Genomic DNA, 15,467 nt, shown 5'->3' on the forward strand with positions numbered 1-15,467 from the left:
GTAGTGTGAACCAGATATGTGGGTGCTGGGTCAGTATTGCAAAGTATGTGGTTTTTGTTTTCATTGCTAAATTATTTTGCAATTTAAGATAGTTAATTTGTGGCCTCCTCTGAGTGAGTCACCCTGTATGGGACCTGTAAATTCCTGTGCGTGCTTATAAGGAACTGCTTCTGGTAAGTTATGTGTTTCACCAGGTCACTGAGTGTGACACACTCGAACCAGCCTGTGCGTTGTGATAAACTGCAGTCAGCTGAAGTAAAGGATCTCCTACTCTGCTTCCTGTTTGTTGTCAAGTACCTTGGGGATGACTGCTTAATTGCATGGTGGCACCAATGCACCGAAACGGAGGTGATGAATTTCTTCAAGGGCTTAGAGTAAGTATTGTATCTCTAACTGTAATTTTTAAATATTACAGAATCCATATTGGATTTTCTTTGTGGGTTTCTTTACAGTGCTGTCATTATTTATATATTTTTTATCCTCCAAATATTGCCACTATACATTGCCCTCTAATAACTAAGCCTTTCCATCTGTGTCTCTCTCCCTCTGATTCCCCCCCCCCCAGTTTTTTACTGTGTCCTTCCTTCCATATTATCTCTCCTAACCTGTTTTCTTCATCTTGATCTGATCTCCCTGTTTAACATTTTGCTTCTATTTTCATGCTCAGAACCTGTTAAACTCTTTTGGAGTTCTATCTCTGTTCACAAAATGTGCCCACAACTATTCTGTTATTATCATTCCTTAGAAGGGTTTAGATTTAAATTTTCTCTGCTCTTGCCCTGATCCATGTTGGTACTCCTGTCTTACTTACTCACGGAGCTGAGCCCTTCTGGAGGAGCCCCCAATTCTGCAGCTACTCAAAAATTTCCCAGCATTTTATGCAATCTGAAGGTTCATTACCATGTTCACAAGAGCCCTCCACTGTTCCCTATCCTGAGCCAGATGTATCTATACCATCCCATCCTATCTCTCTAAGATCCATTCTAATATTGTCCACCCACCTACACCTTGGTCTTCCCTGTGGTCTCTTTCCTTCTGTCTTTCCCACCAATATCCTATACACATTCCTTGTCTCTCCCATTCATGCTACATGACCTGCCCACCTCATCCTCCTTGACTTGAACATTATAATTATACTTGGAGAAGAGTACAAGTTATGAAGCTCCTCATTATGCAGTTTTCTCCAACCTCCTGTCACTTCATCTCTCTTCGGTCCAAGTATTCTCCTCAACACCCTGTTCTCAAACACCCTCAGTTTGTGTTCCTCCCTTAATGTCAGAGACCAAGTTTCACACCCATACAGAACCACAGGCAAAATTATAGTTTTGTATATTCTAATTTTTACGTTTTTGGACAGCAGACGAGAAGACAAAAGGTTCTGGACTGTATGGTAGCAAGCATTACCCGAGTCCAATCTCCTCTTAATTTCCTCCTCAATCAGGTTTTGATCTGTTATCGTTGTTCCCAAATATCTGAACTGTGCCACATTTTCAAAACATCTACTACCTATATTTATGTCATGATTTTGCCCTGCATTTTGGTGATGAGATAGCAACATATACTTAATTTTCTCTGTTTACTTCTAGACCAACCTCTTTACTTGCGTCAATTAAACTTGGAATGTTCGAAGTTTGTATAGGGCAGGTTCACTCAGGGCAGTGGCAGATGAAATCTTAAGATGAGAGGAAACAAATGGCATATTGCTGTATATGTCACGTTTGGAACAGAGAGTCGGGATAGTGCCTTGACATCTGGGGATAGAAATCAGCTCCATGGAATGGACTCACAAGAGTAGGTTTCATACTCTCACCTAATGATGGAAGCAGAGCCAGCGTCTGGAACTGGTTTGCAAACAGAAATGAAGCGATAAGAAATATTTTTGTCAGATTAATAACACCGCTTCATCAGAAACCTTTAGGTTTGTTTTCAAAGGAGAGTCAGTAAATAGGTCAAAAATGGAAGGAAAACATCTGTAATGGATGTAATAATTTTTCTATATGTATCACTAGGTAGCAGCACAGTCCACCTTCATGACATTATAGGTAGCAGACAAGATGTGTGTGCTCAGAGGCTGGTTTTAGTAGTCACTATGGCGACTGTGCTCGAGGCTTGTACTATTTAAGAGCATTGTTCTGTTGTGTTTTTTTTTGTGGGTAAAAGGACTTTATGCAAAGGATATTCATAAATAAATGTTTCCTGTTTATGGTGGGAAGTGTTTGTCATATAAAGCGGTTCACAATTTGGTCAAAAAATCCTCTCAGTGATGAAGAGGTTGAAATGGAGATGTGGAAGTGGCTGAGACAACGGTCAAAAGACGTCTAGCTATGTACTGTTAAAGCAGTGGGACAAGTGTATCAGTGTTGGTGGCCGAAATGTGCAGAAATAAATGTTTTTCCCAGGTTTGAATGTCACATGTTTTATGTTTTATATTAATTTGTGAACTATTTACTGACTTACCCTCATACAATAAAGAAAATTTCTTTCAGAATGTGTCTTCACCAATTTAAGTACACAGGCAAGCGCCAGATAGCAGGGAAGGCAGGTGGTAAGCCAGGCACAACAAAGGCCATGACATTGCCAGCACGAATGCAACCTCCCGACTTCTCGGGAGATAGTCCTGTGCTTCCAGCTCACAGTGGAAGCAGCAGTGTCGGCAGGGATGGCATCCAGCAGATTGGTATGGCAAATGAAAAAATCATAATGATGTAGCATGTGATTATTGTAACACAGTGCGCCAATAGGGTGATGTGCATAGTAATAATTTTGCCATCAGTACTCTCTGTATTGTCATTTTCATGCTTATGTAGAAGAGCTTCATGAAACATATCTTTTATGTTGCATCAATATTGGATGCTATGCTTGATGGAAAGCCTCTATAGCAGCCTGCATGAATCAAGATGGAACTACTAAATTGCAGTATTTCTGTACATTTCATGTTAAGATTTACTTATGTCACATGTTATTGAGCATTTAATTATGGCATCATTATTGTTTGCGCAGTGTGATTAACAGCATTTATTATATCATATTTAATAGGTATTGTCACGTGTGTGAATTATCAAAGTCCGATTCCATAAGGTGGATGATGGTGGTCTCCAGGAACATGTCTATCACAGATTCCTCCCCCGTCAGGTTCTCTGCATGTGAGATGCAGTTCTTCCGAGCTGAAATTTTTATGTGGTCTGTGGCTTCATGATATGGTCTCTCAATGCAACAATTTTAAAAGTATTATCATGTGTTAAGTGACTAGACACAGGGTTTGGATTGGTAATTGGATTTATTGGACTCTTACAACACATGACTGCAGGTGACTATAGTCACACCACAGTTCACTACAACTCACACTAACCCTTCTAGGCTTCACCAGTCATTGCCTGGTATTGGCTTCCAATGCTGTAGATTCTTCAGCTTGTAGTTTCACGTCCTCTCTGGCTGGCGACTGCCTCACAACTAACCCATGGCTTTATTATATTTTTTATTGCAAGTGGGGTGGGACTAAGTCCCTTGTACTGCGGCCACTTCTGGCATATTGTATTGATAAGTTAGGGTGATTGTGGAGTGATTGGTGGAATGAAGATTGGTAGGGGAAACCAAAGTATTTGGAGAAAACCTGCCCCAGCGCCACTTTGTCCACCACAAATCCCACTTGACCAGACCCGGGATCAAACCTGGGCCGCCGCGGTGGGAAGCCAGCGACTAACTGCTTGAGCTATGGCACGGCCTTACTCACTGTGGTAACTCTTAAGTGTCTCTTCGCCTTCAAAGTCAAAGTCAAAGTCACATTGTGACTGACAGTCAGTCAGTAAGTCTTGGTGCCAAGCCCCATCTGGGGCTCATGACCAGATATTAATTACTACCATTTGACAGTTACGGTCTTGTTTCTGTAGGGCACCCTCTCTGATGAGAGGACAGGTCTGTCTTTTGTATATGCTGCTGGCCCTTGCCAGTGCAGTCTTTCTTGGGACCGAGTTCCTTGGGACTTGCGACCATATTTTACTCTCTCAGATTTGAGACTTCCCTTTTCATCACCTCCTACGACTCGCAGGCTCACGGTGGCGGTATTCGATCCCGTCTCCACATGGGGTTCTTTGCCTTCTCAACTCCTTCCAGCTAAAATTCGGTTCCTGATATATAGCTTCAGGGCAGACCCCACAGAAAATACCATTTCCAACAGTTACTCTATTGTTGTGTGCATAGCTGTTGCTATGCTCATGTGATGGTTACTGACTGTTGAGTAACAACGAATGCTTGTTTAATTACACCATTGCTTGTTTACTGTGTCATAACCTCGTAATGCATATTCATTCTTGTTCCAGAATTTGAGCCAATGTGTCACAGTGCTATTTCTTCCTGAAACGTTGAGTTGGTAGGATTGCAATGATAAGTGGTGAATTCACTGTTTGTTGACTGTGATGTCTTGCATTGTCTTCCAGTTTGTCCATTTTGCCATGTGTCTTGTATATTGTAACGTACAGCCAGGCTGTAATAGCAGCTGTGTGTAGCTACATTTTGCTACCTGCAATTGGGGGCTTCTCCAACACATCAGAATGACAGGTGACATGATCCGTAACAGTGATAGACTTCAGGACAAAGCACAGTGGGAACTGATCTCAGAATCAGTTCTTAAATCATTCACCTTTTATCTTCTCATCATAATCAGCATAACTTTTTGATTTTGACCAAAAAATTGACTTCTTTTCTGGAATGAACTGTGTCACCTGATACAGCTTTTAAATCCCCTGACCTTTCATTTATCTCCCGGCAACTTTTGTAAGTGTTGTTTCGATTCACCTACATTTCATATAAACAGTACACATTTACAAACCCAACTTGTCTCATTTCATAAGAATGTTGCCATAACAGCTGCAATATTACTGCATTCCATTGGTATCTTTCAGCGCCATTGCATCTTCATAGTTAAAAGTCATGGATCTAAAGTTTCTGTGCATCATTGTCTCACTGCTTTGAAACCCATAGCTTCATTCAGTTTGATGACTAACTCCTTAGCAGAGGAAAATTCTCCACTCTCATGAAAAGCAAATTTTATTCTCCCCTTCTTACAAAGTGAGAACGTTACTTCTCCTGTTCAAGTGGCACATGACAACACTTGACGAGCAACAATCTTAGCTTTAGAACTGCGTTACTGTTCTTCCCTCTGCTTTGCTTCCTTTCTCCTTTCTAAGCTCTGGTGTTCATTGACTGAGCCTGCTGTCCCATTTTAGTATTTCTGCATGGGGATTACATCAGATGCAGTAATTATAGTCAACATCTGGTACTTCTTTAAAGGCAGTTGTGAGAGAGAGCCAAAAGATGGCAGTATTTATCTTATTGCTTGCTAGTATGATGCATAGGAAGTGAATGGAAGTTTTAAAATATTGCACAACAGATAATTGTTCCATGACTTATAAGGGGCATGTAGCAAAATCGGAAATAGTGCATCATAGCCCATTAATTGGTAACTGTTTGAAATTTGTAATGGAGACACAGTGTGTATTCTGTGAGGTAGGAACTGCTTTTTAAAATTTTATTTAGGGGAATTTGAGGCTTCACAGGATCAGGGGAGCTTTAAAAAAATACGGTGCAACAGGTACAGACACTGTCAACAGAAGTGGCAAAGGTAAAGTGGGGATAATTGGCAATGTGATGTACATCCCATCCAGAGAACAAAATAAATTACATGTGTCGGGATATTTTGATCATTGTTATTAAGCCATTGCGTGCTATGTACTGACTGACTTTGGGTTCTTGTTATAAAACCGTCACAGCCAAGGAGAGCAGCTCTTCACTAACCATTTAGTATAGCATTTCTGTCAGTAGGTGCTATCATGTGTCACATACTGATGTTTAGCCCTTTTGCGCGGTCATTTAAATTCCGCTGCCGTGTCTCTCCGGCGGTAATATATTCAGCCGTCCATTTAAATTTTGCTCGAAAATGATTTATTCATCATTGTTCTTAAATTATATGAGATAGGAACATGAAACTTTCACTAAAATGATCTTAAAAGGTGGTTTTATAACCTTGCCTTATAATATGAGCGCCCGGTATCTCGGCAATGGAAGCAGTTGGTTTAGAATTTGAGCAGTGTATCGTACGCCTTGAAGCATGAAACTTTCACTAAAATGATCTTAAAAGATGGTTTTATAACCTTGCCTTATGATATGAGCACCCGGTATCTTGGCAAAGGAAGCAGGTGGTTCAGAATTTGAGCGGAGTATGGTACGCATTGAAGCATTCTACTATACACAGCGCTGTCTCACATTCACCACACCAGTACTGCGTATCTCTCATTTGGCTCTTTTTTCCGTAAACCAAACATCTTCTGTGCGGCCTTGCCTTCTTCCCCGTGGGGGGAATACAAGAAGTAATGTCTCTCCATGAGTCATATCGCTAGCCAGATTAGCTGCAGTAAATTCAACCTTTATGTTATCATAACAAGTGTTGGTGCTTCTGCGTTTCATTTTCCATCCATTTTGGCGGCATAAGACGTCGTAGGGGTGACCACAGAATTCATGAAGTTATTCTAAGAACTGGCTGGTATGTAGTGAACGAAAGCAGAGCTTAGCTGGCTCAAAAAAATATTTATGGTCATCCCTCGAAACGACCACCAAGGTCAGTACGATAAAATGGAGTCAACTGGAGGAATGAGTTCTTTTCCCTCCCCCACACACACCCGTATCATCACAGGGGGTGACCACAGTGTTCTGCCTTAATTTGTGGCGTTTTTCTAAGAACTGGCTGCCATGTACTGTGCGAAATCAATCGATCTTGCAAGAATAAAATTTGGACATCCCTCTTCTAAGAATTCCAATTGAGTGTGTTAGTGTGGCCAGCTCAGGGCAATATGATATTATAAACACATCACATATCACGTGTCTGCTGTTTATAACTTCATAGGAAAGAAAACACGCCATTCATAACAGTTTGAATGAGGAAACTTCTACCAGAAGCAACAGGAATTTGCTGCAAGACAGGCATATGTAACGATGACTTAGCGCTCCTAAACTCGTGTCTCATTAAATATAGTTCTCCTGACAACAGGCCAGCGAAAAATCTAACAATCTACAGCAAAACCATCAATTATTATGGGCGTTATAACATAGGTGTGCAGCTGGACGAAACATTGACGTCGAACCCCCGCAGACGATTTAAATACCTTGACGAAACATACACGTCAAACCACGCTGAACGGTTAGAGGAAGAACAAGCTTTCATTTGGCCTATACCTACTGCTGTTTCAGGGTTATTTGAGAAAAGTATTGTGAGTTCTCTGTGAACCTGCATTTACCCCTAAGTGGGTTGACATATGTAGCATTTCTCTGATGAGTCTTGGCAGTCAGAGTGTTAATAGTACCTACTTTCTTTGTAAACATGATCCAATTTACCTTGTTATTCTACTTGAAGCAGAAATGATGATGTAGGCAATACTTTCTGTAAAACATACACAGATTTTGTGCTTCCAGTTTTGTGCATGTGCATATGTGTGTCATAACTTAATAGTGTCTTTTGCTCACGTAAGCTTCAGATGTCTCTTCCAGGGCTTTAGACTGTTGGATCCAGTAACAGCTGTGACTGCTCATACAATGTATTCTCTCATGTTTGATCTGCAATATGTTCCTATACTGACATTCTGATGTTTTGATTTATTCCCAGCTTCCTTCTGCACTACATTATTGTCAGCAGGTATGGTAACTTCTGCGAAGATGAACTCCTCCTTTAGCTTTCACTTGACATCCAGTCTGTTTGCAGTCATATCATTGTGTGTATTTTCTTAGGCATGTGCAAGTCTCAGATTTTCGAGATTGAGGAAACACTTGAAGTCAATGACCTCAGAGTGATTCCAGCCCTTCTGTGTGTTTTTTAATAACCAGTGCTTTTTTTCCTTCTTTGTCTGGTAAGCACCAGTGTGCATGCTGGCAAACTTTCCAAAAAGATGTACATCTGCCAATGCATCATGAGATATGTGACAAACATTTAAAAAAAAGTACTGGTTCCAATCCCTTTTTGCCTTCCATCCACTGTAGTCTGATGTAATTCTGTTTGACTTCATAACAAAGTAGTTTTTGTATTGGAATATTGTGGGGCCCTTCGCCAGAGCTCCAAGTGAGGGGATTATCTTGGTTGAGAGCCCATCTGTACATGTTCAACCGAAATTCATTTACATTTATTCAATCCCAGGGTATTTTCCTTATCGCTGTGTCTGAACAATGGTAACTTTATTTTCTGTTCCCTCTTTCTTCTAGCATTGTTTCACTTGTACGTGGTTTGATGGATTAAATATCTCCAATCTCTTCTTGTTTCCCAAAATCTTACCTTCTGAATTTCTTGCCAGCCCTTTCCTCTTCATGTCTTCATTACCTGGTTTAATCATCTTGTTCTTGGTCATCCCATAGATCTCTTTCCTTTAGATTTTATTTGTAACGCCCTTCTCAAAGCTTTTGTCCTATCATAAGGTCATACAGTTGTTTGTACTGAACTAATAATTACTTTACTCTTTGTACTGTATTCATGGTTGAAGCTTGTTCGTTTCAATATATGCTTCAGAAATGTGTTACCAGAACAGTTGGCATCCTGAAATGTCTATGTGTGACAGTTGCTTGTGATTGTGGTACTTTGTTTCCATATTTGTTAAAGTATTTCTCTTATTTAGTGATTGTACAGTGCAGTGGAACCTTGATTTTGCACTTCTGACTGAGCAGGTTAATGTAGTGGTAATGCCCTAGACTCTAATTTTTGGAGGTTCTCTGTTTGAAGCTCGGCCCAGGACACTGACTGTTTTGACTGAGGTTTTTTTATGGTTTTTCAAAATCCCTCTGGGCAAATGCTGGGATAATACTTGAGTTAGGCCATTGCCACTTCCTTGTAAATCCTTTCCAATGCCTCATTTATCTGTTGTCCTGCCATACAGCACTGTATAGTACAAATCAGTGATTTTCAGCCTGTGTGCTGTGGCACACTGGTGTCATGTGAAGGGTCCACAGGTGTGTCGCGGGAATTCTGGGGGAAGGTCAAAGAGAAGCGTGAGAAAAATGATGGATAAAAAATCGTCAAGATCGATGATCAACATTATTTTTAAAAATAACATGATGATTAGAATTTTAGCTATGGAGCTTTTAAACACAATCTCATTATTCATTTTTAATGGTAAAGTCCTTAAATATTGATGGTGGGCCATGACAATTTTAATGCGTTTTCTGGTGTGTCTTGAGTTTGAAAAAGGTTGAAAAAATCTGGTCTAGATACTGACAGAGTTATAAAGTAACCTGAAGTAACAATATATTTTGAAGGGCCCGTCAAAAATAAACCTAAAATTGCGAAAAGTATAAAATCACAGAAATGAAAGGTTGTAGTGCAAAGAATGCACTTATGATACTGAGATGTAAATATTGGAGCTGGCCAGCTGCAGTCATCTGTGTTTTCTTGTATGCTACTCACATAGAAATGTGTTTGTGTCTGAAGTTGTCTGAGCTCTCTCGCTTCACATTCAGACCTTTCATATGCGAAGATGTAGTTGCCTTACCAGCACAGACCTCGAACATTATGGGAACAGTGCCACCGTGTTTTTCAATTTTGCAGGCATAGAGTCAGGTAAATTTTCATAGCCGAGACTCAAAAATTGAAGTGAAAATTTGTTAATAATGTAAATTTTTGAGGAAACATAAACTCATTTAAAATGTAACATTGTTCTGAAAAGTGTGTGAAATAAGGAAAATGTAAAACTTGGAAGTGCAGATTCGAAAATTCACTCTATCTGCCCAGTTTGTAGTTGATACATATCGTACTTATTGACAGCAGTAGTCAGTTTGCTGTATCATAACATGCCACATTCATCTTCAGAATCCCCTCAAATCTTATTTGATGCTATAAGCTAAAGTGTTCTCCCTGTAGTCCCTGGGTCATGAACTATTTTTTTTATTGATATCTACTCTTTTTATCTATAAGAGTTAAAATATTTCATATAGTTTCATTGTTTATATTTTGTAGATACTAGATAGACAAGTAGAAGTGTTGTAGTTTTGGGCTACTTACTTTCTCCTCCCCTGATGAGAAACTGAAGTTGAGGCTGCAGTTTTCTGGGTTATGACAGCATCTGAGCCCTGTGTCTAAAACATCTGTGAGAATGCATAATCATCAGATATTAACATGAATCATTACATTATGATTAGAAAGTTACTAGATTCTATTTTCAACATATGGTGGGTACCAGAGATCTCGTTGAACACATGAGACTTTCTTCCTTAAGGTTGCCTACTCAAGGTACCCTCACATATGCTGTAGATAATTCACAAAAGTGGCTAGTAACTTCAGGGAGAATGAAGTAAGCAGATTCTTCTGAAATATTTATACCCACCAACAAAACTGCATGGTGTCATAATGCATAAGACTGAAGTCTCATGTAGGAAATATGGTACCTTGTGTGACTTCATAATTTGTCTGTTTTTATTTTATGATGATTTAATGTTGACAGTGATGTAGAAGTACAAAAACTGCCTAATTTGGATTCCTCCTGTCAGAGTTATTCACAAGAGAAATGTAAATGGGGCTCGAGATATGTATGCTGCCATGTATAGATGATATAATTTGAGCAGGACTCTTGCCTCATGTTCTGATCCCAGCCTTCAGACTGACTATCCTGAATAAGGTTTGTTGTCACAGTGATAGGCTGTGGCTAGGGTAGTTGGGGTTCTATTCCTGACAATGGCAGGAGATTTTTCTCTTCCCCATAGTGATCAGAATAGCCCTGGGACCCACTCAGCCTCCTGCTCAATGGGCTGTTTCCACAGGGGTGAAGTGGTAAGGGCACGGAGCTGACCACTCACCTCTATATAGAGCAGAATCGTGGAGCTGTACCTCTACTCCACTGTATATCTCCGTGGCTGTGTTCAATTAATTGTGTGCAGTGACAGCTTTACCTTACCGTACATTATAGCGTTAATAAATTCTCTCTAAAATTGTCTTTGTAGTAAATGGACCTTTGTTAATCATAACTGTCCTCCAGTCCTCAGTTCTCATTTTCACTTTCAGTCTACGTGTATTTTTTGTCCTGGCCTTTGGGGTTGCACTAGAGAAGTGTGGCAAGAAGTAGCAGGGTGCAAGTAGCAAGAAGTAGTTTTACCCTGAGAAGGATGAAGAGTAACGCACTTTAAGTAAGGCCATATGCAGCTCACAGTCCTTATCTCACTAGATTTGACCAAATTGACTGCAGATCATGTAGAGAATGTCCAGGTCCCCCTGGGATAGATCAGTTGGTATAGTGGCTGGCTACAGGCTGAATGGCCAAGGGGTCAGAGTTCAAGTCCCAGTATGGAGAAGAATTTTCTTTTTCCACATCATTGAGATATGCTTTGGGGCTTAACCAGCCTCCTATCCAGTGGGTGCCAGGGGCTCTTTGTCCGGGTAAAGCGGCTGGTGCGTGAAGCTGACCACTCATCCAACTAGTGCCACAGTCTGCCACAGTCAAGAAAACATGGATGTATACATCCACTCCCCATATGTCTTCATGGTGTAATGCATAAGTAGTTAAGCACAGGAATTTACCTTTTTACTAGGTCTAAGAACACAGGCAGTACATCAGCATAAATGAGTGCAGTCTGTAACATCATCTATTTCAAGCATGTGTTTGTTATTTCTGTAAATCTCTCTGTCTGCCTTGTGTCTGTGTTTATTATAATTTCTTTTTTAGACTGCTCTTATTCGTGAGTTTTCCTTTTACAGTGTGTGAGAGTGATTCGAGCAAGCTGTATCAAGCCTTGCTGGAAGCAAACATGGCAACAGAGGTGGGGCTCATCGCACTGGATGCGCTGGGCCTCTATTGCATCAATTTCAAGGATAATCTTCTTGCTTCTGAGGGAGATAATATCATCATGAAGAAGGTGTTTGACATATACCTCTCATTCCTGCAGGTTGGTCAGTCAGAAACTTTGTTCCGCCACGTGTTTGCTGCTCTCCGTGCCTATATCAACAACTTCTCCATTGCTCTGTTTCAAGGTTAGTGAGTTACACTTCACATTTCATTCTTATAACGTGCTGTCTGTTACATGTTCTGCCCTCAGTAACTTTGTCGACAGATATGCCTTATATCTCTGGCAGCTTATTTATATTACTATGCTATCGATGACTGGACTGCATTGTGTCAGATGGTAGGGTGATTGATGAATTGGAAAGGATTTGGAAGGAAGTGGCTTGGCCTGATAGAAGTATCTTCCCAGCATCTATTTAGAGGGACGGGAAAACCACGAAAGTCCAAAGTCATGATAGCTTGTGTCCTGGCTGAGGTTTGAACCAAGTACCACCTGGATACAAGTCTAGAATTTAACACTGCACCAATGAGCTCAGTCCTTTGTTTTGGGCAAATCTGAAAGGGATAGGTCCAGTTGCAGAGGAACTAAGTTGATGGAACTTTATTGCAAACGAACAGAAGATGAAAATGAGTATGGATAAGATGACTATGAGACTTTCAAGGGGTGCAGACACGAAGAGCAGAGGCTATTAGAAATGCTTCCTGTCCATTGTGTCCCTCAGAAATGATAGAAGGATTCTGTTTTGTAATGCATACAATAGAATCCTGGATAGCACATTCAGTATAGCAACTGTCTTTGGGCTGGAAGACTGAGGGGCCAGTGTTCGAGTCATGGTAGGGTCAAGAATTTTTTCTTCTCCACATTGTCCAGGCAGGCCCCAGGCCTCATCCAGCCTCCTATCCGGTGCATACTGGGGGCTCTTTCCCCTGGGGTAAAGTGGCAGGGCATGAAGCTGACCACTCACCTTGAACTAGTGCCGAGGTCAAGAAAATGTGGGTCTATACATCCACTCCCCACTCCCTTAAATGCCTTCGTGGCATAATGTTTAATTAGTCAAGCACAGAGGGACAGCTCAATATTTAATAACCACAATACATCTCAATAGGCTTAACAATGAAAATGTGATGATGGACTTGTAGTAATCATTTGTCTTCTGGTTTATGTGGTAGTGACAGAGTGTGTTATTGGTTTCATGTGTGGCTGCAGGCAATGCTTCTCTATGTGGAAGACTGTGCTATGAGCTGCTGCGTTGCTGTAACAGCAGATTGTCTACTATCCGTCAGGAGTCATGTGCTATTCTGTATCTACTGATGAGGAGCAACTTTGAGTTCACTAGTCGTAAAGGACTAACCAGGGTCCATCTCCAAGTACGTGTGTTAAATTATCCTTTCCTTTTGTGTCATTCTCTTCATACTTTTTCCTGTCTCTGTATATAATATAAGAGAATATTGTGAAGTGTAGAAAACTGATCTTGAAATTTACATGTTTTCAACCTCCTGCATATGTAAAAGATGTTTTTGGAATGCTCTGTGGAATGTCAGTGTTTTTAGAGACAACCACTTGAGTCTGTAACAATAAATATTCACTGCACTTAGAGTGGGAAGCTTGCCTGATAGGTACTGGTAGTGACTCCTTCCGTAGCGACCAGCTGAGCCCGGTGGCGATGGTGAAAATCTGCTGGCCCTAAAAGGGGCCGTTTGTTCAACCGTGGTTTCCTTGCAGCAGGCCGGGTCTCCTTTATGACATCTCGGGGATTATGAACTGATCGGTGGTGCTGAGGTGTGTGCGCCGATAGAATCAGTTGTTTTTGCTGGCAAGGTCAGCTGTCTGCTGGCGCTGGTACTGGAGAGCTATGTCAGTGGCGGCTTCGTGACGTCAACACAGCAACGTTAGTTGTGCTAGGTGAACTGAAGACGATTGCAGAAGAACTGATGATAGCGAGTTTTGAGTTTTGGTGCATGTGGAAAGCAGAGCAGCCTTGTTTGGCCAGTCAAGGTGGAAAATATTTCTTCATCATGTTGGGAGGTTATTCCTCTGAACCTACATGCAAAATAAGCAGTGCCATCAACACAAAAAGCTATAAAATGAATCACTGCGAAAACATTCTCACTGTTTTGTTAACTTTGACACCATCATAAAGTCATGAATTAAGCTGTTGGCATCAGTCTCTCTCTCTCTCTCTCTCTCTCTCTCTCTCTATATATATATATATATATATATATATATAGCTCTTTGGACTTTGGCTGCTTATTCAGCTTTTTAATCCTGTACACAGTTGGTAGGACTCCATGGATGGGGGATCAGCACATCACAAGGCTACTACCTACACATGGCAACACAATCACAGAATAAATGCGCACAGATACACACGCTTCGTTTGGGATTCAAACCCATGATCCCAGTGTTCAAGCGGGAAAAGACGGTGCATGCCTTAGACTGTGCAGCCACTGTGATTAACAAGCTGTTGGTATACTTGTTGCTGATGGTTATAGCATTTTATATAGAAGTGTATGATGAGAAACTTGTCACGGCAGTACCGGTGCCAGAGATAGGGAACTGTTTAAGTGAAGATTATTGTGTTCATGTATGTGATGCTGTGTTGTCTTGCCCCCCTTTTCAAGACAGAGAAGTATTCTTATGCCCTGAAGATACAGACAGTGCATTCTTCTTGAACTCCTGTGAACATCTACAGGACTGCATACAGTCACATCCCAGACAGCAGTAATCTTCATATTCACACCCAGAAGATCCTCAAATCTACCGTGATTATTTTTTCAACATTTTTACTAAGAAACCAAGTATGTGATGACCAGACATTAATTAACAGTAAGTAAATTATTTGATTTTTATTCCTTCTCTGGAATCATACTAAATACCTGGTATTATCACTGTGTGTTGCAGGTAATCATATCTGTGTCCCAGATGCTGGGAAACGTAATAGGACTGAACAATGCTCGGTTTCAAGAATCTCTTTCTCTCATCAATAGCTACGCTTCAAGTGACAAAGTCATGAAAGGAACAGGTAATTCTTTAGTATGTTACAGTATTTTGAAGCTCTAAGAATGTGTTAAAAGAAGTAAAAAAAGTAAAGCCATCCCTGTACCAGGCCATGAAGGCCCATAGGGTTGTGAGATGTTGAGGGTCCCACATTATCTAGACAATAGGCTCAAAGATGGCGGTAAGGTTGTTAGCCTTACGCGCGGGCTGTGCTTGTGTTGCATAATAAAAATTCATGAGCAGTTTAGCAAAATGTGAAACCTGAACATTATGCTCTGGTGGCTGGCGCTCATGCTTCTTCTTCAGAACATTTTTCTCCAGTTTATTTCTCACTGACCTTCCTATCAAATGACACTATAGTGTGAGACATTGAAAGGGCCATTAAGGGAACCAGGAATATAACTAACCAACTCCATGGAGCTGATCCCTTCGTGAGAAACCGCCAGTTGCACAGCTACTTAAGAATTTTCCTATCCACCTAGGTATGTCCTGGTCTTCCTGGTAGTCTCCTTACCAAAAATCTACCTATATACATTCCCCTTCTCCTCTGTGCATGGTGAATGCCCGGCCCATTTTATCCTTGGCTTGATCATTTTAATTAAACTTGGCAAAGAGTAAATTTATGAAGCCCAATATTATGCAGTTTTCTCCAACCTCCTGTCACTTCATCT

The 15,467-nt window shown here is 40.8% G+C and overlaps 1 protein-coding gene across 3 annotated transcripts in view; it reads left to right on the forward strand.

The window, feature by feature from the left end:
• LOC111862918 (dedicator of cytokinesis protein 9) overlaps positions 1–15,467 on the forward strand; it is a 96,227-nt gene that overhangs the window by 59,268 nt on the left and 21,492 nt on the right. For 2 of the 3 annotated variants that reach the window (XM_023848764.2, XM_023848765.2), the window contains exons 25-30: positions 195–374; positions 2,487–2,677; positions 7,652–7,681; positions 11,714–11,986; positions 13,006–13,166; positions 14,701–14,821. In XM_023848764.2, coding sequence (XP_023704532.1) covers positions 195–374; positions 2,487–2,677; positions 7,652–7,681; positions 11,714–11,986; positions 13,006–13,166; positions 14,701–14,821 — 956 coding nt within the window. The remainder of the gene's footprint in view (positions 1–194; positions 375–2,486; positions 2,678–7,651; positions 7,682–11,713; positions 11,987–13,005; positions 13,167–14,700; positions 14,822–15,467) is intronic. The other variant, XM_023848766.2, reaches the window with a different exon arrangement.

The sequence above is a fragment of the Cryptotermes secundus genome, unplaced genomic scaffold (assembly GCF_002891405.2).
Source record: "Cryptotermes secundus unplaced genomic scaffold, Csec_1.0 scaffold582, whole genome shotgun sequence".
Lineage (NCBI taxonomy): Eukaryota > Metazoa > Arthropoda > Insecta > Blattodea > Kalotermitidae > Cryptotermes > Cryptotermes secundus.